Source organism: Papio anubis, chromosome 9 (genome assembly GCF_008728515.1).
Source record: "Papio anubis isolate 15944 chromosome 9, Panubis1.0, whole genome shotgun sequence".
NCBI lineage: Eukaryota > Metazoa > Chordata > Mammalia > Primates > Cercopithecidae > Papio > Papio anubis.
The window spans coordinates 49166647-49192140 of record NC_044984.1 but is presented as its reverse complement, the minus strand read 5'-3'; the positions used below and the strand labels follow the sequence as shown (position 1 = coordinate 49192140).

General features: G+C 52.7%; 1 protein-coding gene across 3 annotated transcripts; it reads left to right on the top strand.

Moving 5' to 3' along the window:
- Positions 1–924: 924 nt before the first annotated feature.
- ITGA5 (integrin subunit alpha 5) lies at positions 925–25186 on the top strand. Of its 3 annotated transcripts, XM_003906498.3 has the most exons (30): positions 925–1420; positions 8444–8574; positions 10479–10591; positions 10723–10843; positions 11123–11184; positions 11276–11321; positions 11825–11950; positions 12184–12228; positions 12367–12410; positions 14469–14525; positions 14676–14728; positions 15017–15225; positions 15500–15691; positions 15919–15964; positions 16148–16249; positions 16429–16484; positions 16616–16770; positions 17071–17208; positions 17345–17412; positions 18384–18534; positions 18621–18713; positions 18859–18938; positions 19049–19129; positions 19236–19341; positions 19719–19868; positions 20764–20847; positions 20955–21068; positions 21993–22094; positions 22982–23104; positions 24086–25186. In XM_003906498.3, exons 1-30 carry the CDS (start codon positions 1053–1055, stop codon positions 24167–24169), a joined length of 3300 nt encoding a protein of 1099 aa, XP_003906547.2. In that variant the 5' UTR covers positions 925–1052; the 3' UTR covers positions 24170–25186. The 3 variants fall into 3 exon arrangements, with proteins under 3 accessions (XP_003906547.2, XP_021778953.2, XP_021778952.2); XM_021923261.2 differs by lacking the exon at positions 16148–16249; XM_021923260.2 differs by lacking the exon at positions 19049–19129.
- Positions 25187–25494: the final 308 nt, after the last annotated feature.

The window sequence follows — 25494 nt, the reverse complement described above, 5'->3', positions numbered from 1 at the left end:
AGTGGTGCAATCTTGGCTCACTGCAGCCTCTGCCTCCTGGGTTCAAGTAATTCTCCTGCTTCAGGTTCCCGAGTAACTGGGATTACAGGTGTGCACCACCACATCCGGCTAATTTTTGTATTTTTAGTGGAGATGGGTTTTGCCATTTTGGCCAGGCTGGTCTTGAACTCCTGGCCTCAGGTGATCTGCCCACCTGGGCATCCCAAAGTGCTGGATTACAGGTGTGAGCCACCGTGCCTGGCCAGAGCTCCCAGTGTTTACAGCCGTTAGGAGCTGAAGGTTGGGTCCCTTTACAAGACTTCCCACCACCACCACCACTCCTCACAATTCTCCAGGTTTGTAGGAATCAGGTGAGTTTAATCAAGAAGGTACTGAGGGGCCAGCCACTCGCAGGCTTTTGGTTAACTGTCAGATCCAAGGAAGGGGCTCAGCAGAGGTTTACATACCGTAGGACCAAGAAGGGGACAAACTGGAGCAGAATCCTCCTGGTGAACGACCCCAGACTCCTGGGTTTTCAATACTAGCAGCTTGGAGGAGGAGGCAGCGGAACTTGAGGAGCCGGTGTAGGTCCTCTAGCAAGCTGACTGCGAATGCTGTATCTGTACCTGAACTCTTGTGTCCCAAATCCAGCTGGCTAGAACCCAGGCACCCGGTGGCCCCGGAAGGCAAGGGGGAATCCCAGTTGGCCGGATGCCAGAGGAGTCTCCTGTCTCTTTAGACCCCAAAGTCTCCTCCCTAAAGCACTGAGGGAGACCCCACACACATATACAGGCTTCCTCCACCCACCAGAGGTGATTCCTTTCCTCATTAGGAAATTCTCCGCTCCCTTTTCCGACTCGTTTTCCGAGCGTTTACGTTGTACATCTGGAAAGGAGTGGGGAGGAAGGAGGGGGAAGCAGAGAGGAGGGGGAAGAACCCAAACCCGCCCAATCTAACCCAGTCCAGACAACCGGCTTCCAGCTGGGGCTAAAGAAAGGGGGTTGGAGAGGTGCGCCTCCCCCCACGCCCCTTAGGGGTGGGGGACGCGGGCTCGGAGTTCCAGGGACCCAGGAATGCCCCCCCGCCAGCCCCCTCGGCAGGCGGGGGGAGGGCTCAGCCGGGAGTTTGGCAAACTCCTCCCCGCGTTGAGTCATTCGCCTCTGGGAGGTTTAGGAAGCGGCTCCGGGTCGGTGGCCCCAGGACAGGGAAGAGCGGGCGCTATGGGGAGCCGGACGCCAGAGTCCCCTCTCCACGCCGTGCAGCTGCGCTGGGGCCCCCGGCGCCGATCCCCGCTGCTGCCGCTGCTGCTGCTGCTGCTGCTGCCGCCGCCACCCAGGGTCGGGGGCTTCAACTTTGACGCGGAGGCCCCAGCAGTGCTCTCGGGGCCCCCAGGCTCCTTCTTCGGATTCTCAGTGGAGTTTTACCGGCCGGGAACAGACGGGTGAGTGAGGAGGGCTGGCGACGGGATGGGGGTGGGGTAGCCGCCTGGAGACTGGGGGCGCGGCTGGGGTCTGGAGGGGACCAGAGTTTGAGTTTGAGGGTGGAGTTTGGAAGGACTAGAGCTGCAGTTGGGGGCCCGCGCTAAAGTTGGGGGCCCGCGCTGGAGTAGGGAGGGCACCGTGGCGGGTGAGGAGGGGCCCTGGCGTTTGCGATCAGTGGGGAGACATGTGTCGGGTGGGGAGAGGACACGGAGCTGGAGAAGTCTGGGCAGGGGTCTCCGGGCCAAGAGAGAGGAGAGCGCGTGAATGGAGAGCTGAGGGTCTCTGGCTGAAGTCTGTGGGCTGCTGGGACCTGAGGCGGGTGGGGGCGCAGAGGGGGCGCAGAGGCCGAGAAGAGCTTTTGGGGGGCTCCAGGAGACCTCGGGATCCGTAGGGGCCATTGTGCGGGGAGAGAACGGGTAGAAGCCGAATGAACTACGTGTAGTAGGGGGAAAGTCAGAGACTGAGGGGGTCGGAAGGTTAAATGGGGGCCAGCCTCATCCTCCCCTCCCCCCTCAACTCAGGCTGGGGAAGACCCGAGAGAGGAACGGCGGTTCCCTCTCCTTTCTCCTCTGTCTCCTACTCCTCCCTCCACCCCCATTCTCTGTTCAGGCGAGGGGATCCGAGAACTGGGGGCGAGTGCGGGGACCCTGGCAATGGGGGCGCTGGGGCTGGGGGCGAACTCAGCCAAGGGCGGGTGCTGGGATGTGTCGGGAGGGGTGTGTGCGCGCGTGAAGGGGGGTGGGCGGTTTCCCTCTTCCTCTAGCTCTTGGGAGGAAGAGAAAAGCTGGTTTCCTGTAGCTGGTCGGCTGGAGCTGTGCTGAGACCGGGACTTCTGGGGCTGGGGTCGGAAGCTGGGGAGACGCCGGCTCCGTGGGGCCAAGAACGTCAGAATGAAGGACTCAGGACCCTGGAAGTCTCAAAGGAGGATCCTTATTCCCAACTCAGCAGAGTGATAAGCAGACCCGGACCCCGAGTGCCTAGAAAATGGGGTGCTGACAGGCTTAGGAAACAGGAGTTAGAGTAGAAGCAACATTAGAACCAAGGGTGTCTGTTTAAATGTGGGATGAGGAAGATTGGGAAGCAAAAGAGGTAGGTGGTTGCTCCTGGGCTAGGCCACAGATGCCAGATTCCTGGTCCTCCACAATGACTGGTGTAATCCTTTTTCTTCTACATCTCTGAGCTGGGAGCTTCCTACTGCTCACCCCCACCCCACCCCCAAGATCTCAGAGTTTGAGGGGAATTCAGAAGTGACCTGTTTTTACACATGAGACAGTTAACTGATCTCTACTCAGTCCCTGTGGTTTTTGGAGCAAAGGGGTTAATCTAGCTAATACAATTGGGGAGAAAGGCAAATTCTCCTTTGTCTGGAGGATTTGGGGATGGGAGAAAAGAAAAATGATTAGGCCTGGGCAGTTGGTTCTGGGCTATTCAACGTCCCCACCCAACCCTCACCCTACCCCCCTGGCCTTTTGCCCAAACCCCATTGCATCACCCTGGCCTGGAGCCTCTGCCAGGCCTGGTCTCCCCCAGGTTCTCTCAAACTTCTTATCACAGCCCTAATGGAGTAAAAAAGAGGGAGGGAGGAAGGAGATGAGGTCTCCTCCCGCAGATCAGAGTATCTAGTTGTCTGGCATTTAACCTTCTCTTTACTCCCCACCTCCCCTAAATTTCCCTTTAAAACACTCCTCTAAAACATCTGGACTTCACACATTCCTGGTCCCCTAGGTGTCTGTCTGGCCCCTGGCCTGATCCTATAGTCTCTAAAGTCCTCTTCTAAAACAGGACCCAGCTCTCATCCCTTCCCCTTCCCTTCTGCTCAGCTCCCCTCCCAAGAGAACCCAGGTGTCCAGCTTGCACTCCTTGCCTCTCATTTCCTATTTACAATACCCTCTTAGAGTAGAACATTCTACCTTCCCAGTGACCTCCTCCCACCACAGCTAGGCCTTCACCCGCCTCCCCACAACACAAGACAAACATAGCCCCTCACCTACGGCCATTGCCAAAGAGGGACAGCCTCAGTGTTCTTGTTCTTCCTGCATCACCTCTCTTGGTGAACACCAAAACCGCATTAAAGGACAGGGTGAGCACCAAAGCAGTTAGATAGTAGGAAAAGGCAAAGCTTTAAGTCAGACAGAGGTAGGTGTGAGTCCCCACTACTTACTAGTTTTTTGTGTGGTACCCTGGTACCTAGGGTGAGGTACTTAAGCTCTTGGAGCCTGGTCTTCCCGTGAAAATCAGACACCTAACTAATGGAGTTCTGAGGACTAAATGAGAAAACATATACAAAAGGAACCTGGTCTGCAGAGGGTGATCAATAGATGGGCAGCATGGTTTTTATGGGGTAGCTGTTTCTGTTTCTGGTTCTCTCCTTCCTGGCTACCGCCTAGTTCTTTCAGTTCTCCCCCATTTCTTACTTGCTTTGAGTATTTGCTTATACTGGTGATAGTAACAATAGTCTCTTATATTCCTTTAGCACTTTCATATCGATTTTTCCATTGGATTGTAACAAAAATCCTTGTGTTAAAGCCAAGGAAGCATTATTGCCCCATTTTCAGATATATAAAAACTGAGGCTAGCCAGGCGCAGTGGCTCACGCCTGTAATGCCAGCACTTTGGGAGGCCAAAGCGGGCAGATCACCTGAGGTCAGGAGTTTGAGACCAGCCTGGCCAAACTGGTGAAACCCCGTCACTACTAAAAATAAAAAAATTAGCCAAGTGTGCTGGCGTGCACCTGTAATCCCAGCTACTCGGGAAGCTGAGGCAGGAGAATCGCTTGAACCTGGGAGGCCGAGATTGCAGTGAGCTGAGATCACACCACTGTACTCTGGGAGACAGAGCGAGACTCCATCCCAAAAAAACAGCAAACAAACTAACAAAAAATAAAAACAACTGAGGCTTCAGGAGTCATAGAAATTTTGAACCAGAAGTTAGTTTAGGAAACATTCAAGGGAAATCCATCATTTTATGCCAGAGAATCCAAAGCTTGAAGAGAGACAGTGACTTGGCCCAGGACACTTGAAAGTTTGAAAGGCAGGCCAGTTTCAGCTCAGCCCCTCGTTTCCTTCTGCAACTGCCACAAGTGGAGACAGCTGTTCTTCCCCAGCCAATCATACATATCCCTTGTGAATGCACTGGGGGACCCCAAACCAGGTGTCCTTCTCTGGCCTGGCCCATGCTGCTGTAGGACCTGTAGGAGCTGGGCACTGGTCCACTTACTGCTCTCCACCCCTGACCTTGTCAGGCCAACAGAGTCAAACAGTAACCCAGTATTGAACTGGGACTTGGTTAATCAAAAGCTGGGGAGACAGCAGATATGAGAGGAGGGAATAAGTTGGCCATGGGGCAGACCAGAATGCTGTCCTAGAAATCAGGATTCCTGATTTCTGCTTCATATTCTGGGAGGGATTCTGAGTGACCTAAGCACATTACTTAACTCCTCTGAGATAGTTTTCCCATCTACAGAATGAGAACATGGGACGAGGTGAGCAGCTTTGAACTTTTTCTTAAGGAGTGTCAGAACGAGGCCAGCCTGCCTTTATGCCATGTGGCCTGAGGCACCTACAGTAGTCTTAAAACCAGTGGATGCTCTCTACAGTGCCTTCTAGCTGTGGTAGTCTGTGTCTCTAAGGACCAACCCTTCCATTTCTGAGGCTTCATAATAAATTATGGCAATTATTTCTTCTCTCAGACTCTATTTCAGAAGAGTATACCTGCCAAACTGCATTTAGTAAGAAATAATGAATTCCTTTTCTCATTTTTTTTATTTTTATTTTTTATTTTTTTTGAGACGGAGTTTCACTCTTGTTGCCCGGTCTGGGATATAATGGCGCAATCTCGGCTCACCGCAACCCCCACCTCCCAGGTTCAAGAGATTCTCCTGCCTCAGCCTCCTGAGTAGCTGGAATTACAGGCATGCGCCACCACGCCCGGCTAATTTTGTATTTTTAGTAGAGACAGGGTTTCGCCATGTTGGTCAAGCTGGTCTCAAACTCCTGACCTCAGGTGATCCGCCTGCTTGGCCTCCCAAAGTGCTGGGATTACAAGCGTGAGTCACTGCGCCCAGCTGTTGTTTTGTTTTGTTTTGTTTTGTTTTGTTTTTGAGATGGAGTCTCGCTCTGTCCCCTGGCTGGAGTGCAGTGGCGCAATCTCTGCTCACTGCAAGCTCTGCCTCCTGGGTTCACCCCATTCTCCTGCCTCAGCCTCCCGCGTAGCTGGGACTACAGGTGCCCACCACCATGCCTGGCTAATTTTTTTGTATTTTTAGTAGAGACGGAGTTTCACCATGTTAACCAGGATGGTCTCGATCTCCTGACCTTGTGATCCGCCCGTCTCAGCCTCCCAAAGTGCTGGGATTACAGGCGTGAGCCACCGCATCCGACGCTTTTCTCGTTTTTTATTAACCAAAAACATCTATAGCTGCCAATCAGAGTTTCTGACCAGCATAAGATAACCAGGTTCCCACATAAGTTGATATAATTCCAGCCAAAAGCAAATACACTTTTAATTAGCCTAGGCCACCTTATCTGGTAAATGCATGATTTCCGTTAGCCTTTCTGAAATCTTGAAAATAGCCCACGGACCCTTCATTGTTACCTTCTTAGACCCCTAAAAGCGCCCAACTGCTGCAGGATTTAGGAAGCAGGAACAAGATGTGGGAAAACAAAGACAAACTAGCTTGCATGCCATCCCTGGCGCCAGTCACCTCACTTGGCCTGTTGGCAGGGCAGGCACTATTTATTGGATTGACTTAAGGTTGCTGGGATGGAAGGGCCACTGACTCTCCAGGTATAAGCCATGGGTAGTGTGGCAGGAGGAAAGGAGGCCTGGGTCTGTGTCACTTGCCTGCATGCCAGGTATCTTGAACCATCACACAGCCGGAATGGATATGCCCCTGACTTGTCAGCTTTACAAGCTTTGTAAACTCTCTGTCTTGCAACCTGCTAAACTCCAGGCTACTTCCTCAGGCCACCCCAGAAGTGTCAGGCTCAGCTCCTCTCCAAGAGCAGTGGGTGTTGGAGAAATTGGGAACAGGAACAGGGTCCCTTGGCCTTAGCCCGGAGATCTAGGAAAACTTTGAGATAACCTCTTCTTCACCCAGAGGAAGAGGGAGAGGGTACTGCCCAAGTCCACAGTTAGTGCCTGAACCAGAACTCTTGGCTCCTGGTCCAGTGCTCCTTTCACTGCTTCCTGTACCTCTACTGTTCTGGTCTAGTTCAGGTTGGTGGCCCTTTCTGCTTTCTAGAGCCTGAAGGCAGCAACCAAGTTCTCTGGGGGCTGCCCCTGCTGAGAGAGGGGTCTACTCCTCTCACCTCACCCAGCCCTGGGGCGGCGCAGCCAGACCCCCCAGTTGGATGTCATGCCTGAGTGAGAAGGGTGGGGCCTGGCAGGGAGGTGGGGGTGTGGGAGACAAACGGAGAAGTGAGAGGTTGGAAACAGACAGGAAGCCACAGGCAGTAAACATTTCCTGTCCCCAGAGTAACGGAGACTGGCACCTCCCCTCCCCACCCCCTAACTTCAGGAACTCTCCCTCTTCAGCCTACCCACCTCCTATTCCTCTGGACCCTGCCTTCTCTCCCCTCCATTCTCACCACTGGCCCTCACAGACCCCTCCTCTCTCCCCACTTCCGTCCCCTCAGAACTGTCCTCTCTGCTGCTTCCATCCCCTATACCTCCTGGGCCACTCCTCCCTGCCTCAGTATACCTGGTCTTCTTGGAAAAGACCCCCAGCTCTTGTAACCTCTACCATAATCCCTCACTTTGGGCCTTCTTGCCTAGTGAGAAAGCTGAAGAAGGTATTCAAATATCAGGGAAGGGGTAGGTATTGGATGGGCTGAAAGCTGAAAGTGGACAGAAACCAATAGAGATGGAGAAATGTAAAATCTGAGATAGAGAGATAGGATCCAAACACCAAAACCAAGAGAGCAAGCGGTCATAGGGGCAGAGGGACAGAGAGATTGAGAAGCAGTGCCAAAGGCTGACACGGAGCAGAGCAGAGGCCAAGGCTGGCAGGGGCACTGGTCCAGAGGCTGGGTCGAGTTGCCCAGGCAGCCAGATACAACTCCTGGCGGGAGACCCTTAGGAGAAAGCCAAGAGAGCCAAAAGCTGTGTGGAGGTCTTGGAGGCAAGGGACCAAGGGATGAATGAGGCAGAGCTGACGGCAGGAGGACTGCCCAGCCCCTTAGCTATGACCACCCCATTACATAGGACCTCCAACAGAGGCAAACTTCTCGTCTCAGGGGGAACGGAGGCACTGTGTCCAGAACTAGGACCCCGGTAGAGAAGACTCTGAATTCAGTCAGCTGGGGGTGGTCTATGGGAAAGGGGTTCAAGGGCTGAGACAGAGACCCAGCCAGGAAGGGGAGGTCCACACCAGGGCCGGGGTGAGGGCAGGCCCAGGCCCAGTGGAACAATCTGTTTTCACTGTCCTGCAGCTCCTCTCTCCACTCCTGCTGCCTGATTTCCAAGACTCACATTTTCCTCCTACACGCCCCAAGGCCGGGTGGCTGGGCAGCCGGATGCCTGGGTCTTGGCCCAGGGAGGGGATTTAGCTTGGGAGGAGAGTATATAGGCTAGATGAGAGACCCTGAGGCTCCACAGGACCTTGGGGTTCCAGAGGCTGCACATCTAATCTCAGAAGGTACATAGAGGAGAGGGAGAAGCCGGGGGTACAGGCTTTGGCCCCTCTTCCCCTTCTGGGAATTGACTCTGGTTCCTCTTCTCTTTATGAACAGGGGAAGGTAGGAGAGGACAGAGAATGGCGGGAGGAGGAGAGGGTTGTGTTAGTGACAGCGGCACATGGGGACCGCCTGACTCCAGTCTGTGCCTCTGGCATCTGTGGCATCTTCTGAGATATAAATACAACCCAGGGGGCATCTACTCCACCCCCAGCCAGCCCCAGCCTAGAGGCCTGGGTCCTTCCTGCCTCCAGACACCGATGAAGAGCTAGGAGCCATCCTGAACTGCCTCTCTTTTCCCCTTCACAGGGTCAGTGTGCTAGTGGGAGCACCCAAGGCTAACACCAGCCAGCCAGGAGTGCTGCAGGGTGGTGCTGTCTACCTCTGTCCTTGGGGCGCCAGCCCCACACAGTGCACCCCCATTGAATTTGACAGCAAAGGTAGGCCAGTGAAATTCAGAGAGGGACTGTGGAGTGGGACCGCAGCCTGGGGGCAAGGCCTGGGTGGGGCCTGGGATGAGGGGTGGAGCCTGCTGGAACCCCCGGCCACGTGACTGCTCAGCACCAGCTCTGGTGCTCCAGCTGCTTACAGTGGATCCCCATGGCACTCACTGCACACTCCCGTCCAGCCCAGCCCAAGGAGGACGGGCATGATTCAGAAACATGTGGCTCTCATTTCCCCTGAATCACCCACAACTCTGGGACGCCAGGGCCGTAACACAGACAAAGACAGGGAAATGTTGCACAAACTATTCAGTTGCTTTAACGAAGTACTGACTAAGTGACAGTGCATGACAGGCACTATGCTGGTGCTGCAGGGATTGAAACATGACTAAGCCACTGCCCTCATGAGCTCAAGGTCTGAGTAGACACAGATGGATGGGAGGAAGACAGAGACTAATAGCTATCAGTTGCTCTGTGCCAGGCCCAGTTGTGAACACTTTACATGTATTAGTTCACTTAATCCTTTCAACAACTGTATAAGGTATTATTATCCCCATTTTCTAAGTGAGGAGACAGAGGTTAAGTAGCTTATCCAAGGTTATACAGCTAGCAAACATTGGAGTGAGGTTATGAACTAGGGCCATCTGTCTCCAGAAATAAAAACCGGAGAGGCTGGGCACAGTGGCACACATCTATAATCCCAGCACTTTGGGAGGCTGAGGCAGGAGGATCCCTTGGTCCCAGGAGTTCAAGACCATCCTGGCCAACATAGTGAGACCCTGTCTCTACCAAAAACATTAGACGGGGCTGGGCGCAGTGGCTCATGCTTGTAATCCCAGCACTTTGGGAGGCTGACGCAGGTGGATCACTTGAGGCCAAGAGTTTGAGACCAGACTGGCCATCATGGCAAAACCCCATCTCTACTAAATATACAAAAACTAGCCAGTCATGGTGGCACTTGCCTGTAATCCCAGCTACTTGGGAAGCTGAGGCACAAGAATTACTTGAGCCCAGGAGGCAGAGGTTGCAGTAAGCTGAAATCACGTCACTGTACTCCAGCATGGGCTACAGAGAAAGACTCTGTCTCAAAAAAAAAAAAAAATGAGCCAGGCATAGTGGTGAGCACTTGTAGTCCCAGCTACTTGGGAGGCTGAGGTGGGAGGATCACTTGAGTGGGGAGGCCAATGCTGCAATGAGTGGTACTTGCCCCACTGCCCTGCAGCCTGAGTGACAGAGCAAGACCCTGTTTAAAAAATAAAAAATTTTAAAAACCTGGGCAACATGGCAAAACCCCATCTGTACAAAAAACACAAAAATTAGCTGGGCATAGTTTCCACCCACTTGGGGGGCTGAGGTGGGAGGATCACTTGCACCTGGGAGGTCAAGGTTGCAGTGAGCTGTAATCACGCCACTGCACTCCAGCCTGGGCAACACAGTGAGACCCTATCTCAAAAAAAAAAGGAGGTGGAACAAGATGCTGTTAGAGACCGAGCCCAAGTACAGACAAAGAAGTTCAGCCAAAGGGTTACTCTCTTGGGAAATAGCCACTGTTCCCCACCACCCTCCTGCCCCTACTCCACAGCAGGCATCCTTATCTCAGTTGGGTGAGAAAGCAGGAACTATGGGGAGGCAACTCTAGAAAGCCCAGGTTCTGTGTGCGTGTGCGTGTGTGTGTATGTGTGTGTGTGTATGTGTATGTGTGTAGTGGAGAGGTGAGTCAGGCTACACAAACAGGCTACACAAAGCAGAATTAAGCTCCTTACCAACTCCGCACTCCCAGTGAGTCATGGCATCTCAGGGCTTGGAAGTATTTGTTGGGTATCCCCAGGCTGAGGGTAGGGGCTGCCCTAGAGCTCAGCTGTCCATGGCTCAGCAAGACTCCCTCTTTTCACTCCCACAAGGCTCTCGGCTCCTGGAGTCCTCACTGTCCAGCTCAGAGGGAGAGGAGCCTGTGGAGTACAAGTCCTTGCAGTGGTTCGGGGCAACAGTTCGAGCCCATGGCTCCTCCATCTTGGTGAGGGGCCAGCAGGCTCAGTGGTGTGGTGGCCAGGGGATGGGCAGTGGTTGGATAACGCCGGGCCTGGAGGGAAGGAGGAAGGGCCTTACTGGACTGAATCTGAGGCCCCTCCTCCTGGGCCTTCCCAGGCGTGCGCTCCACTGTACAGCTGGCGCACAGAGAAGGAGCCACTGAGCGACCCCGTGGGTACCTGCTACCTCTCCACAAATAACTTCACCCGAATTCTGGAGTATGCACCTTGCCGCTCAGGTAGGGGAAAGAGGCGGCCTGTGCCCCATGTCTGCCTTCTCATATACTTGGAGTGTCTCATATACTTAGGGCTGACTCGCGCCCCCCACCACATACCCCCATGAGATTCTAAGTTGCTTAAGATAAAGGTTAACCCAGTTAGTTAGCCTTTATGCTTACTGACTGGTCCAGGGAGGCCCTTTCTCTGGTTCGCTCTCCCACCCCCTTCCCTATGCCCTCTCTTCTTTCCTGGATGACCCTCTGTGCAGGGCTCATTTTCACCACCTTCTCCCCTCACAGATTTCAGCTGGGCAGCAGGACAGGGTTACTGCCAAGGAGGCTTCAGTGCTGAGTTCACCAAGGTGAGAGTGTGGTCTGGGAGAGAAGGGGCCGTGGGTGGTGGACACGGGGGGATCGAGACCAGATGTTGGACTCCCCTCCTTTCACCCACAGACTGGCCGTGTGGTTTTAGGTGGACCAGGAAGCTATTTCTGGCAAGGTAAGTCCTCTCTCTGCCATTCTTTGTTTTTTTTTTTGAGACGAAGTCTCACTCTGTCACCCAGGCTGGAGTGCAGTGGCACAACTTCTGCTGCCCAGGTTCAAGCGATTCTCCTGCCTCAGCCTCCCAAGTAGCTGGGATTACAGGCGCCTGCCACCACACCTGGCTAATTTTTGTAATTTTAGTAGAGATGGGGTTTCGCCGTCTTGGCCAGGCTGGTCTTAGACTCCTGATCCACCTGCCTTGGCCTCCCAAAGTGCTGGGATTGTAGGCGTGAGCCACCGTGCCCAGCGTGTTTCTGCCATTCTTTAAGTCACCTGGCACATAGCCTCCCACCCTACGCCCAATTCTCCTCTTCCTTTCCTGAAACTTACATGCCACCACCCTCCCCATGCTTCCCTTTCTTGAACCAGACTTCTGAAATACTACCCAGTCAGCCCCCAGAGCCCCAAGCCCCCTCTGCCACCTCCCCACCATCTACTCCCTCTTCATCCTCGCTCCAGGCCAGATCCTGTCTGCCACTCAGGAGCAGATTGCAGAATCTTACTACCCCGAGTACCTGATCAACCTGGTTCAGGGGCAGCTGCAGACTCGCCAGGCCAGTTCCATCTATGATGACAGCTACCTAGGTGAGCAAGCAAGTGGGGAAGGGATGGCAGAGGGAGAACCTCAAGTGCTCCTGTCCCCACTCACCCCCTTGCCTCCCCTCTCCTACGCGGGCATCCCCAGCACCCCTGCCATACTTGCCATGTGCCTGCTGACTATGAAGGCCCAGCAGGGGTGGGGAAGGGATTGGGGGATAGGCCAGAGCAGAGGGGTCCCCAAAGCAGGAATCCTAACATCCACCCACTCTGTCCCCCAGGATACTCTGTGGCTGTAGGTGAATTCAGTGGTGATGACACAGAAGGTGAGTGTGTCCCCAGGCTGGGGCCAAGGGAGGGGGTGGTTAGTGGCTCAGGGTCAGACAGCCCGTGAACTCGGCCACTTACCATTATCTACTTCCCTTTCCCCGACCTTAAGTCACAACTTTCTCTTCTCTCTGCAGACTTTGTTGCTGGTGTGCCCAAAGGGAACCTCACTTACGGCTATGTAAGACCCAGCCTGACCCCTCACTTCCTCTCCTCCCCTGCCTAATCACAAAGAACCATGCATGGCAGTTTGCAAGGGCTCAAAAAGGTGGATCAGAACACGGGCTCTGGAGGCAGACTGGCATTCAAGTTCTGGCACTTACTCTGGCAGAATCATTCTGCTCTTTATTCATACTCTGCTTCCTGCTGAACCTCTCTGAGCCTCCTTCTTCTCTGTATACTGGGATAACAATCGTTCTGACCTCACAAGGCTCTGGCAAGGATGAAATGAGAAAATGCATGTGAAAGTAGTCAGTGAATTGTTGGGCAATGTACAACTGGCAGATGTTATTATTAGACGAGGACAAGTGCTTTTAAAAAGATACAGATAAGAGTGCCAGCGGAGTTCATTCAATTAACAACATTTATTAAGGCAAGGTAAGAGATAAGATGATGAATAAGGTATCATACCCCATCTTATAAGATGCTTCTAATCAAGTATGATAGATAAGACACTCATACAATTATGATCTAAAGTGGAGCAACTATTCATTCTCTTCTCTACTCAGTGCATCAGGCACTATCTATTCATGATTTCTATTCTTCACAACAAGCCTATGGGGTAGATATTATCATTTGTATTTTACATGTGAGAACACTGAGGTTCTAAGAGACCAAGTAAGTTCCTTAAGATCAACCAGTTAGTAAGTAGGTTTAAAATCAGGTCTCTCGGCCGGGCGCGGTGCCTCATGCCTATAATCCCAGCACTTTGGGAGGCCAAGGCGGGCGGATCACGAGGTCAGGAGATTGAGACCATCCTGGCTAACACGGTGAAACCCCGTCTCTACTAAAAAAAAAAAAATACAAAAAATTAGCCGGGCGTGGTGGCGGGAACCTGTAGTCCCAGCTACTGGGGAGGCTGAGGCAGGAGAACAGCATGAACCCGGGAGGCGGAGCTTGTAATGAACCAAGATCACGCCACTGCACTCCAGCCTGGGCGACAGAGCGAGACTCCATCTCAAAATTAAAAAAAAAAAAAAAAAAAAAAATCAGGTCTCTCTTAATCCAATATCAGCATTCTTTCTGCACTTTGCTAAACTTCAGAAAAGTGGATACAGTGACATAGCAGTTTAGGGGAAGGAATAATCTCCTTTCTAGGAAAAGGATGATAACAAGTTTGGGGAGTCAGGAAATAAAAATTTAAAATGTTTAAAAAGGAAGAGGACAGATCAGAGAAGGTTCTATGAAGGTTCAGCAGAGATGAGGCAGGAGGGCATCCTGTGCAGGAGCATGAACGAGGTGGAAGAAAAGGAAACAATTTCAGCCCAGCTTAGCAGACTCATGAGCTGATTGAGGATGAGTAGAATATGGAAAGGTTGAGCAAAAACAGATAGGTTAGGGCCACATTCTCCAGAGCTTTGGAGGACCAGCCAAGAAGTTGAGACTTTGGGCAGTGACTGCAGGGAGCCACTGGATTTCCAAGCCAGAGGTAGCCTCCTAAATCTGCTGGGAGAGCTGGAGGCAGGGACATTGTCAAGACATCTGTCTAGCAGTCCTGGGAAAGGGCTCATACCAGGATTCAAGAGGCCTGGTGGGGCCAGTCACTAAGGGAACATAGGGGAGTCATGGTGTTTGTGGTTCGGGGTACTGGAGGATGAGGATGACTTAGGTTTTGAACATGATGGGTTTGAGGCACCGGCGCACATTCAGTCATAATTATTATTGAGTGCCTACTACTCACCAAGCATGACTTTAGGCTCTGAGGAGAAAGCAAAGGACAAAATCAAGTTCCTGCCCCTATTGATCTTTCACTCTAGTGGGTAGAGAGGGACAAGGAACAGAAAAATACAAATCTGTCAGTAGTTGGTGATTGATATGCAGAAAAATAGTGGAGCAGACATAGGGTGGAGCTACCTGGCATAGAGGTGGGAATATGAGGGCAAAGCTGATGAGGGAGCTAGGGACAGTGGTCTGCATCTCTAAGGGATACCTGCCCCTGAGTGTCCTGTACACATCTGTTCTTTAACCATGGGATACTCTGGGATTCCAGGACCAATGGGCCTATCTCTTCATCCCCCAGGTCACCATCCTTAATGGCTCAGACATCCGATCCCTCTACAACTTCTCAGGGGAACAGGTAAGGATACCCCTCAATCCCACCCCAGCTTGGCCCTCTGCCAATGAAGCCCCAGCCCTGACCTGTGTCAGCCCAACTTCCCAGCCCTTCTTGATCCTGTGTATTGAACCTTCTAGTTCTGACCCAGCGCTGCCCCTTTGTCCTCCTCAGATGGCCTCCTACTTCGGCTATGCAGTGGCTGCCACAGACATCAATGGGGACGGGTGAGCAGTGGGAAATGAGCTCACTGTGATACCTCTCCCAGCTCCAGGAGGGAAGAGTGGGAATGGGACAGAAAATGCAAGGAGAATTTCTCCAGGGCTTTTTCTCTAGGCTCTCACTTATACCTGCATTCCCCTTGCTCAGGGACAAGGAAAGCTGAGAGCTAATGATCAGAGACCTCAGGTCTTCTGACTCGATGGAATCCAGAGTGCCTGGGGTTTCTGGCACTAGGATTGGGGTGGGGTGGCAAGACAGGGTATCGAGATGCCTGGGTTTGCCCTTCCCCTCAGGCTGGATGACTTGCTGGTAGGGGCACCCCTGCTCATGGATCGGACCCCTGACGGGCGGCCTCAGGAGGTGGGCAGGGTCTACGTCTACCTGCAGCACCCAGCCGGCATAGAGCCCACACCCACCCTTACCCTCACTGGCCATGATGAGTTTGGCCGATTTGGCAGCTCCTTGACCCCCCTGGGGGACCTGGACCAGGATGGCTACAATGGTGAGTACCATGGGCTCAGAGAGTGAAAGGGGAGGCAGGGGCCCAAGTCAGAAGGGATCTGGGGAGCGGGCGTCTGTCAGCTAAGATACCCAGACCTCCATGACTTCCCGAGGGGTTAAAATCCCACTGTCTGGGTCTTGGGATTTCAAGAGACTAGAATATAGGGACTGACAGATGGGAAAAAACTAGGATCCTAGGTCCTGGGGTCTGGGAGTAGAGATTTGGGCCCCTGGATTCCTGGCCTGCTGACTAGTGTGTGTTCTGTGTCTTCCAGATGTGGCCATTGGGGCTCCCTTTGGTGGGGAGACCCAGCAGGGAGTAGTGTTTGTATTCCCTGGGGGCCCAGGAGGGCTGGGCTCTAAGCCTTCCCAGGTTCTGCAACCCCTGTGGGCAGCCAGCCACACCCCAGACTTCTTTGGCTCTGCCCTTCGAGGAGGCCGAGACCTGGATGGCAACGGATACCCTGGTGAGTTGTGCCTGAGGCCCCTTTTCACCTTAAAATTCACTTGTCACTGACCCCTACCCTCTCTTCTTCACCTTTCCTAAAGTTCCTGGGTGCAGTTCTAGCTAATTCCAACAGAGGGCGCTGTCTTCTCACTTCAGCCTCCCTGAGCGTTGAAACCAGGAGGGGTTAGGAAGAAAGGATCCTGATTTGGGGCTTGCTGTAAGACGTGATTTCTTGACTTCTTACAGATCTGATTGTGGGGTCCTTTGGTGTGGACAAGGCTGTGGTATACAGGTATGAACTCCAAGGGGAGTTGAGGGGACAACGTAGGGGAACTGGAACTGGAAATTTCTCAACAGAGCTGAGGTTGGGAAAATCAATGCAGAGGACACACACTCTGGGGCTTGGGCATCAGTTTCCTGTGTCCAGGTTACAGAGGAGTCCTAATTCTATTGACCCCACATCCACTCTTGGCAGGGGCCGCCCCATCGTGTCTGCCAGTGCCTCCCTCACCATCTTCCCTGCCATGTTCAACCCAGAGGAGCGCAGCTGCAGCTTAGAGGGGAACCCTGTGGCCTGGTGAGCTGGCGCCCAGGGAATTGCAGAGACCTGAGCCTGGGAGTGGGCAGGGGCACCAAGTCTGCCTTCAGAAGGGGAAAAATGGGGGTGTCCTAGTCTGGGTCTGGCTGGGAGATAGGTAGAGGATAGGATGTCTGTTCCAGTTGGATTCACCAGCTTTCTTCTTGGTCTTTCTCCAGCATCAACCTTAGCTTCTGCCTCAATGCTTCTGGAAAACACGTTGCTGACTCCATTGGTGAGGGAGACTGCCTGGATCTCTCAGGCCCTAGGACAGGGAACGAAGGGACTGGGTACCTGGGGACATTTCTTCTCTCTGAAAAGATGAGGAGAGACAAGCAGTTTCCCCTTATATGTCCCTGGCTGCAGGCTTCACAGTGGAACTTCAGCTGGACTGGCAGAAGCAGAAGGGAGGGGTACGGCGGGCACTGTTCCTGGCCTCCAGGCAGGCAACCCTGACCCAGACCCTGCTCATCCAGAATGGGGCTCGAGAGGATTGCAGAGAGATGAAGATCTACCTCAGGGTATAGCCCAGAGGGCGGGGTGTGGACTGGCCAGGGAGGGTGGCCACATAGAACTGAGGGCACCTCCTGACGGGAAAAAGATTGGGGGATTCCAGTGAAGGGTTTGGGACTCTTGTGGGGACTGAGAAAGGGAGACTTTCTGTCAGAGGAGCTGGGAAGCAGGCTGCCAGCGCCTCTGAAACAATAAGAATGGTCAGAATTGGGCCCTAAGCAGACAAAGGGATATGAGAGAGGCTGAGGAGCAGGACCACCAAGTCTCCAGAGTCTCCTGACTCTGTGAACTCTCTCCTCTGTCCCCAGAATGAGTCAGAATTTCGAGACAAACTCTCCCCGATTCACATCGCTCTCGACTTCTCCTTGGACCCCCAAGCCCCAGTGGACAGCCACGGCCTCAGGCCAGCCCTGCATTACCAGAGCAAGAGCCGGATAGAGGACAAGGTGAGGACAGGGCAGGGAGAAGGGACCTGGGAGGACAGAGGCCTGGGTACTGTGGGGGCAGGGCCCCGGAAAGAGAAGAGCCTATAGCCCAGGAATGGGTCTAAACTTCCCCTCTCAAGGCTGCCCTGCTCCCCAGGCTCAGATCTTGCTGGACTGTGGAGAAGACAACATCTGTGTGCCTGACCTGCAGCTGGAAGTGTTTGGGTAAGTAGGGCTGACTAGCTAGGGAGTTCAGGTGCACCTGGCACCTGAAAGAGTCAGCTAGGGACTGGCTTGAGTAAGCTCAAGCCATAATAATCCCAGCAGCACAGGAGGCAGAGGCCAGGTGGGATCCTTGAGTCAGAGGAGATGGGGGTGCAGCTCCTGGCTGACCACGAGGTGAAACCCCGTCTCTACAAAAAATACAAAAAAAACTAGCTGGCCCGAGTGGCTGGGGCCTATAGTCCCAGCTACTTTCCGGGGAGGGGCTGAGGGGCAGGAGAATAAGTGAACCCGGGGCCCAGGCTTGCAGTGAAGCGAGGATCACGCCACTGCACTCTATCTAGCCCATAGAGGCGGCCAAGGCAGAGACTCTGTCTCAAAAAGTGCTGGGGACATGCTGGCTGTGGCCTTGGGAGTTCGCTCCTAAAACATGCGAGCTTTTAATGTTTTTATTCTTGGTGAGATAGTGGCATTTGTTTTATGGGTTTTGGAAAGTTATGATGGAGACATCATGAGAGTCTTTGGCCTGGTGCCTGGGGTTTGGGGCTCATTGCTGACTAGTATCTAGTATTACTGTAATTAATTGCTCTTTTTTTGGGAAACAGTCATCACCCTTAATCACCCCAGGAGTTGGAGTGCAGTGCTTTCAATCGAGCTCACTGCAACCTCCACCTCCCAGGTTCAAGCAATTCTCTGCCTCAGTGTCCCAAGTAACTGGGATTACAGGTGCCCACCACCATGCCCAGCTAATTTTTTTATTATTATTATTTTTAGTAGAGACGGGGTTTCACCATCTTGGCCAAACTTGTCTTGAACTCCTGACCTCATGATCCACCCGCCTCAGCCTCCCAAAGTGCTGGGATTACAGGCGTGAGCCACTATGCCCGGCCTCGTATTATTACTCTTATAATTGTCCTTTGTCCTAGTTTGAGGATTAATTCCCCAGTTTCCCCTACCCTCTGTGTCCCTTCCAGGGAGCAGAACCATGTGTACCTGGGTGACAAGAATGCCCTAAACCTCACTTTCCATGCCCAGAATGTGGGTGAGGGTGGCGCCTATGAGGCTGAGCTTCGGGTCACCGCCCCTCCAGAGGCTGAGTACTCAGGACTCGTCAGACATCCAGGGGTGAGATGAGATTCTCCAGTGGGAGTTGGGAGGATACCTCTCCAGAGAGGACACCAAAACCTGACCAGTGCCCACCCCACCTCCAGAACTTCTCCAGCCTGAGCTGTGACTACTTTGCCGTGAACCAGAGCCGCCTGCTGGTGTGTGACCTGGGCAACCCCATGAAGGCAGGAGCCAGTGTAAGTCTGGGATGAAGGAGGATGGGACAGAGGGAGAGCAGACCTGAGGGCGGTAACCAGCCAGCCGAGAGCACCGCTGTGAGATAGGGAGGGAGAGTGAAATACACAGTCTAACTGCCCTCTTTTCCTCTTGTTCTGTCCCCAGCTGTGGGGTGGCCTTCGGTTTACAGTCCCTCATCTCCGGGACACTAAGAAAACCATCCAGTTTGACTTCCAGATCCTCAGGTAGGGAGTGAGTGTGTCTAGGCTGGGGCTGAGCTGGGGACAGAAGGGAGGGCTGGGCACAGTTCTCACTGGCTGCACTCTAGCACCTCAGTCTTGCCTCCATCCCACAGCAAGAATCTCAACAACTCGCAAAGCGACGTGGTTTCCTTCCGGCTCTCCGTGGAGGCTCAGGCCCAGGTCACCCTGAACGGGTCAGTGCCAGGCAGAATGGGGTCTTTCTGAGAGGGGAGACAGACTTCTAGGGAAGGATGCATATGGGGTTCTTTCCACCCTCCCCTAAACCACCCTCCTCCTTAGTGTCTCCAAGCCTGAGGCAGTGCTATTCCCAGTAAGCGACTGGCATCCCCGAGACCAGCCTCAGAAGGAGGAGGACGTGGGACCTGCTGTGCACCATGTCTATGAGGTAAGGAGGGAAAGGGGCAGGGCCAGAATGAATGAAGGGAAAGGAAAGGTAGTATGAGTGACAGATGGCTGAGACCCACGTGAGGTACTGAGAGAAAGAGAGGAGGGAGGGGTAAGTGATATGCAAAGGCATGAGGCAGAGTCCTGTGAGAAACAGCCAGAAGACAAACAGGCCAGTTGAGTGGCTTGGAAAGAAAGATGGAGCCCCCTCCAAAAGTGTTGGCTAGAGAGGATTTCACCTCTGCCCATTGCTTCCCTGCTTCATCTCTGAGATAGGAGCCCGACAGCAAGGTATAGTGGAGCCACGGTGATCCAGGGTCTCAAGGGGGCAGAAGCATTCCCTTCCTTCTCATGATGATTGTGCTCTTCCCTCCTCAGCTCATCAACCAAGGCCCCAGCTCCATTAGCCAGGGCGTGCTGGAGCTCAGCTGTCCCCAGGCTCTGGAAGGTCAGCAGCTCCTATATGTGACCAGAGTTACGGGACTCAACTGCACCACCAATCACCCCATTAACCCAAAAGGCCTGGAGGTAAGGGCCTGAACACTGGCATGGGGAAGAGGAGCAGGTTCAGAGGACCTGGGGATTGGGGAAGGTTGCTGGGGGCCTGCAAGAGGCAATGAGGATGTGCCTTTAGCTAGGGCTGAGGGTCACAAGGCCCAGAGGTACCTCAAAAGCCTCTGGAGGAAAAAGGACTTTCATCCACTGTGTTTCTTTCTGCCTGAACTATCCCTTCTTTGTTTCCTGGCATACCCCTAGGGCCCAGTTATGTGCCACCTCCTCTAGGAAGCCTTCTTCAAACCTTTTCCTCTGGGCCCCAATGCCTGTTTTATAGTTCATTTACTCGTTAACATTTAATTAAATAAGTGCCTGTACTGAACACTGTTAGGCCCAGGAAATATTGTACCAAACAAAACTGACAAGGTCTCCACGTTCATGGAACTTACATTCTAGTGAAGGGTGATAGACATAGAAAATAGAAAGAGAAGGAGAAAAATTAACAAGGATTGAAAAGTGATGAAGTGAAGTGTTAATAAGCTGTGGGGATACGATTTAAACTGAATCACCGGAAAACCTCTTGAAGACGTCACAGTTGAATTGAGGCCTGAAAGATAAGGTTGAACCTATCTGTAAGACTCAGGGATGAGCATTCCAAACCGAGGGAACAGCCAGTGCAAAAACAGGAACTTGGACCTAATTATTTATTTAAGCATCTCCTCTAGCGTGAACTCTAAGAACCAAGTTTTCTTCATTTCCATATTTTAACCCCGAGCTCGGTGCCTTGCACATAGGAGGCGAAGAGTTGGATGATCAATAAAGAGATAGATGAAAGAATAGGTTGAAGCTGCTCTGGAACCCAGGTGCCGGCTGACTCAGAAGCTGTAATGAGATGGGAAAGGGGCTCAATACTCTCTTTCTCTTATAGTTGGATCCCGAGGGTTCCCTGCACCACCGGCAAAAACGGGAAGCTCCAAGCCGCAGCTCTGCTTCCTCTGGACCTCAGATCCTGGTAAGTCAGACAGGGAATGAGGTGTGGAGGAAAGCGTTGAGTACTTGTTTGGGTTCTCACAGCCATCACAAGGGCAGAACAGCAGGTTCAAGCTTCTTTCTTCCTAGAAATGCCCAGAGGCTGAGTGTTTGAGGCTGCGCTGTGAGCTCGGGCCCCTGCACCAACAAGAGAGCCAAAGTCTGCAGCTGCATTTCCGAGTCTGGGCCAAGACTTTCTTGCAGGTGAGGGAGCCTTACCTCAGCCCTGACCCCTGACCTTTGGGCCTGCTTAGACTGACCCACCCCTTTCTCCACTACAGTAGCCACCCCTCCTTTGGTGAATGGGATCCAGCACTCCAGCTCCCTTGCCCTTGTCTAGACCAGGCTGTATGTCCTTGGCGCCACCTAGTGACCACAGTGGGAGCAGCAGCTTCCCTTTCCTGGCCCATTCAGAGGGGGGAGGGCTGGAGGGAGACCAGTGTACAAAGAATGATAGAAAAACAGTGAGATGGAAGATGAATCCATAGTGGAGAGGTAAGCACATGTAGGAATAGTAAAGAGCAGTCACTTCTTGAGCACACACTGCAGGCCAGGCACTGTCCTGGTGTCAAAGCACATTAATAATTCAAAAAAAAGTTTTTATTGAACATGTAGTCATCTAATTATATATTATCGTTACAATTATTCAGTTACACATTTGTCATCCCATATAAGGAACATCAAGAGAGGCTCAGGGGCCAGGCACAGTGGCTCACACCAGTAATCCCAGCACTTTGGGAGGCCGAGGTTGGCAGATTACTTGAGCCCAGAAGTTTGAGACCAGCCTGGGCAACATGGCAAAACTCCACTTCTACAAAAACAAAACAAAACAAAAATTAGGTGGGCACGATGGCACATGCCTGTAGTCCCAGCTACTTGGGAGGCTGAGGCAGGAGGATTGCTTGAGCCCAGGAGGTGGAAGTTGCAATGGCCTAAGACCACACCACTGCACTCCAGCCTGGGCGACAGTGTAAGACTTTGTCTCAAAAAAAAAAAAGAGAGAGAGAGAGACTCAGGAAGAATGAGTCCAAAATAGGGAAAGATCACAACCCCAGCCAGACCATGGGGAACCCTATGTCCTCTGGATCCCAAGAGAGGATGTGCTGACCAACTTTCCCCCACCCACAGCGGGAGCACCAGCCATTTAGCCTGCAGTGTGAGGCTGTGTACAAAGCCCTGAAGATGCCCTACCGAATCCTGCCTCGGCAGCTGCCCCAAAAGGAGCGTCAGGTGAGTCTAGGGCCAGAGGACTGGACGAGGGAATACAGGGCTCAGAGTGCTGGAACTAGGGCTGGGACATGGGTGAGGGCTGGCCTTGGTATTATTAACAACTGTTGAGAATCTAATATGCGCCAAGCACTGTGCAGATGCCAGAGACAGCGTGGTAAGCAAGACCAACATGGTATCTTTGCTCCTGGAGTTCACAGTCTCGTGGAACAACACAGTGTTCCAAGTGTGGTGATATTTATGAAAACACATAATAGGAACACCTGAACCCAGTCTAACTGGATCAGGGAAGGCTTCCTGGAAGAAGTGATGTTCAATCTGAGACCTGAAGAATAAATAGGAACTAACCAGGCTAGTCATTCAGGAAAGGGATATCCTGGGGAGAGGTGAATAACAGATATGAGGCCGAGCGCAGGGGCTCACACCTGTAATCCCAGCACTTTGGAAGGCCAAGGCAAGCGGATTTCTTGAGCTCAGAAGTTTAAGACCAACCTGGGCAACACAGTGAGACCCTATCTCTACCAAAAAAAATACAAAAATTAGCCAGATGTGGTGTTGCACATCTGTGGTCCCAGCTACTCGGGAGGCTGAGGCAGGAGGATCACTTGAGACCAGGAGGCAGAGGTTGTAGTGAACCGAGATCGCACCACTGCCCTCCAGCCTGGGTGACAGAGTGAGACTCTGTCAAAGAAAGAAATGGATATGATATGAAAGCCCGAAAGTAAGAGACAATATTGCACATTTTAGGAACTTAAATTTTTAAGCTCAGAATGCTGTTAGTTCAAAATAAGAGGTGGAAAGTGGGTCTAGATCCAATGACAAGTGGAGGCCAAGTATAGGGTGGAAAGAACTTCTGAGCTTTCATTGACTTCACCCAACTTGCTCCCCAGGTGGCCACAGCTGTGCAATGGACCAAGGCAGAAGGCAGCTATGGCGTCCCACTGTGGATCATCATCCTAGCCATCCTTTTTGGCCTCCTGCTCCTAGGTCTACTCATCTACATCCTCTACAAGGTCAGCCACATCCTGCTTGTGACTTGGCCACCCTCTCATCAGGCTCTGCCCTTGACCTGGCACAGTCCCAAGTATCTACCTCTAGACCAGTTCACCAGCCATGTGCCCCCACCTCTGTCCTGGCTACATGCATCCCATCCTAACCCTTCCTATAGGATCCCTCCCTACATTCTATAGCCCCTAGCTTAGAAAGGGTCCTCTTGACTCAAGACGGTAAGTTTGCCTATACTTGCAAAATCAGTGGAACCCACAGATTACAAATACATGGCATTTGTGCTGTCAGTTTCTCCAAAAATCCATGGCAGTCATCACTAACCTAGAAATGGCTACTGATCATCTCCTAGAAGTGGCTTCAGAATCTCTCTCAAGAGGCAGCCATGGCCAAGTATGTGGCTCACCCCTGTAATCCCAACATTTTGGGAGGCCAGGGTGGGAAGACAGCTTGAGCCCGGGAATTCAAGACCAGCCTGGGTAGCGCACTAGGACCTTGTCTCTACAAAAAACCACAAAGATTAGCCAGGTTTGATGGTGCGTGCCTATGGTCCCAGCTACTCTGGAGGCTGAGGTGGGAGGATCGCTTGAGCGCAGGAGTTTGAGGCTACAGTGAGCCATGATCATGCCACTGCACTGCAGGCTGGTCAACAGAGTGAGACCCTGTCTCAAAAACCAACAAACAAAAGCAGCCACTACTAAGCAATCAGACTGGCCGCTTGAGTTCAAACCTATCTGCCATTTCTGGCTTAACTGGGGAATTTTAAAGACACTGGTAAAAGATACCCACCATACAAAACCACCCCCAAGTTTAGTCCTCCTGGGTCCATTGCACAACTTGGAGGGGTAGTCCTAGCCTGAATTCAGAGGCCACTTTGCAGGATGTAGAGGCTGGAGGCACTAGAGTCCTCCTTATTACTTCTTGGGATAAGAGCTGTGGAGAAAAGGCAACCATAGTACCTAAACTCTCCCTCTTTTCCCCTTTATCAGCTCGGATTCTTCAAACGCTCCCTCCCATATGGCACCGCCATGGAAAAAGCTCAGCTCAAGCCTCCAGCCACCTCTGATGCCTGAGTCCTCCCAATTTCAGACTCCCAATCCTGAAGAACCAGTCCCCCCACCCTCATTCTACTGAAAGGGAGGGGTCTGGGTACTTCCTGAAGGTGCTGAGGGCCAGGGAGAAGCTCCTCTCCCCAGCCCAGAGACATACTTGAAGGGCCAGAGCCAGGCGGGTGAGGAGCTGGGGATCCCTCCCCCCCACGCACTGTGAAGGACCCTTGTTTACACATACCCTCTTCATGGATGGGGGAACTCAGATCCAGGGACAGAGGCCCCAGCCTCCCTGAAGCCTTTGCATTTTGGAGAGTTTCCTGAAACAACTTGGAAAGATAACTAGGAAATCCATTCACAGTTCTTCGGGCCAGACATGCCACAAGGACTTCCTGTCCAGCTCCAACCTGCAAAGATCTGTCCATAGCCTTGCCAGAGATCCAAAAGAAGCCCCCAGCTAAGAACTTGGAACTTGGGGAGTAAGACCTGGCAGCTCTGGACAGCCCCACCCTGGTGGGCCAAGAAGGAACACTAACTATGGATGGTGCCCCAGGACCAGCTCAGGACAGATGCCACAAGGATAGATGCTGCCCAGAGCCCAGCTCGAAGGGGAATCAGAACTCAAATGGGGCCACATCCAGCCTGGGGTCTAGAGTTGATCTGGAACCCAGACTCAGACATTGGCACCTAATCCAGGCAGATCTGGGACTATATTTGGGCCTGCTCCAGACCTGATCCTGGAGGCCCAGTTCACCCTGCTTTAGGAGAAGCCAGGAATTTCCCAGGACCCCGAAGGGGCCATAATGGCAACAGATCTGGAACCTCAGCCTGGCCAGACACAGGCCCTCCCTGTTCCCCAGAGAAAGGGGAGCCCACTGTCCTGGACCTGCAGAATTTGGGTTCTGCCTGCCAGCTGCACTGATGCTGCCCCTCCTCTCTCTGCCCAACCCTTCCCTCACCTTGGCACCAGACACCCAGGACTTATTTAAACTCTGTTGCAAGTGCAATAAATCTGACCCAGTGCCCCCACTGACCAGAACTCGAATCTGTGATCTCATACCTCACTCTTTCCAAACCCATCCTGGAACCAAGCAGCTTGGTGGAAAGCAGATGCCTATTTCTCTCATGGCTTCTTTCCACTCGGGGCCAGAAGTACGACCCCCTAGACACTGTGAAACTAGTTCTGGATTCCCTTCTTAGGTGAAAGACGTGATGGAAGGAGAGAAAGCAGGGCTTGACTCCTCTCCCCCTCCCTCATCCCCCATCAGATCTGGTCCCCAACACTCCCAAGGGAGAAGCGAAAGGAATCTCTTCTCTTTGGGTTTCAGGATTAGAGAAGAAAGCAAAGG

Coding starts and splice junctions, on each gene's coding strand:
- ITGA5 (XM_003906498.3), top strand. CDS start 1,053: ATGCCCCCCCGCCAGCCCCCTCGGCAGGCGGGGGGAGGGCTCAGCCGG. Junction 10,592..10,722: donor CCCATGGCTCCTCCATCTTG/GTGAGGGGCCAG, acceptor GGGCCTTCCCAG/GCGTGCGCTCCACTGTACAG. Junction 21,069..21,992: donor GGGCCAAGACTTTCTTGCAG/GTGAGGGAGCCT, acceptor CCCCACCCACAG/CGGGAGCACCAGCCATTTAG.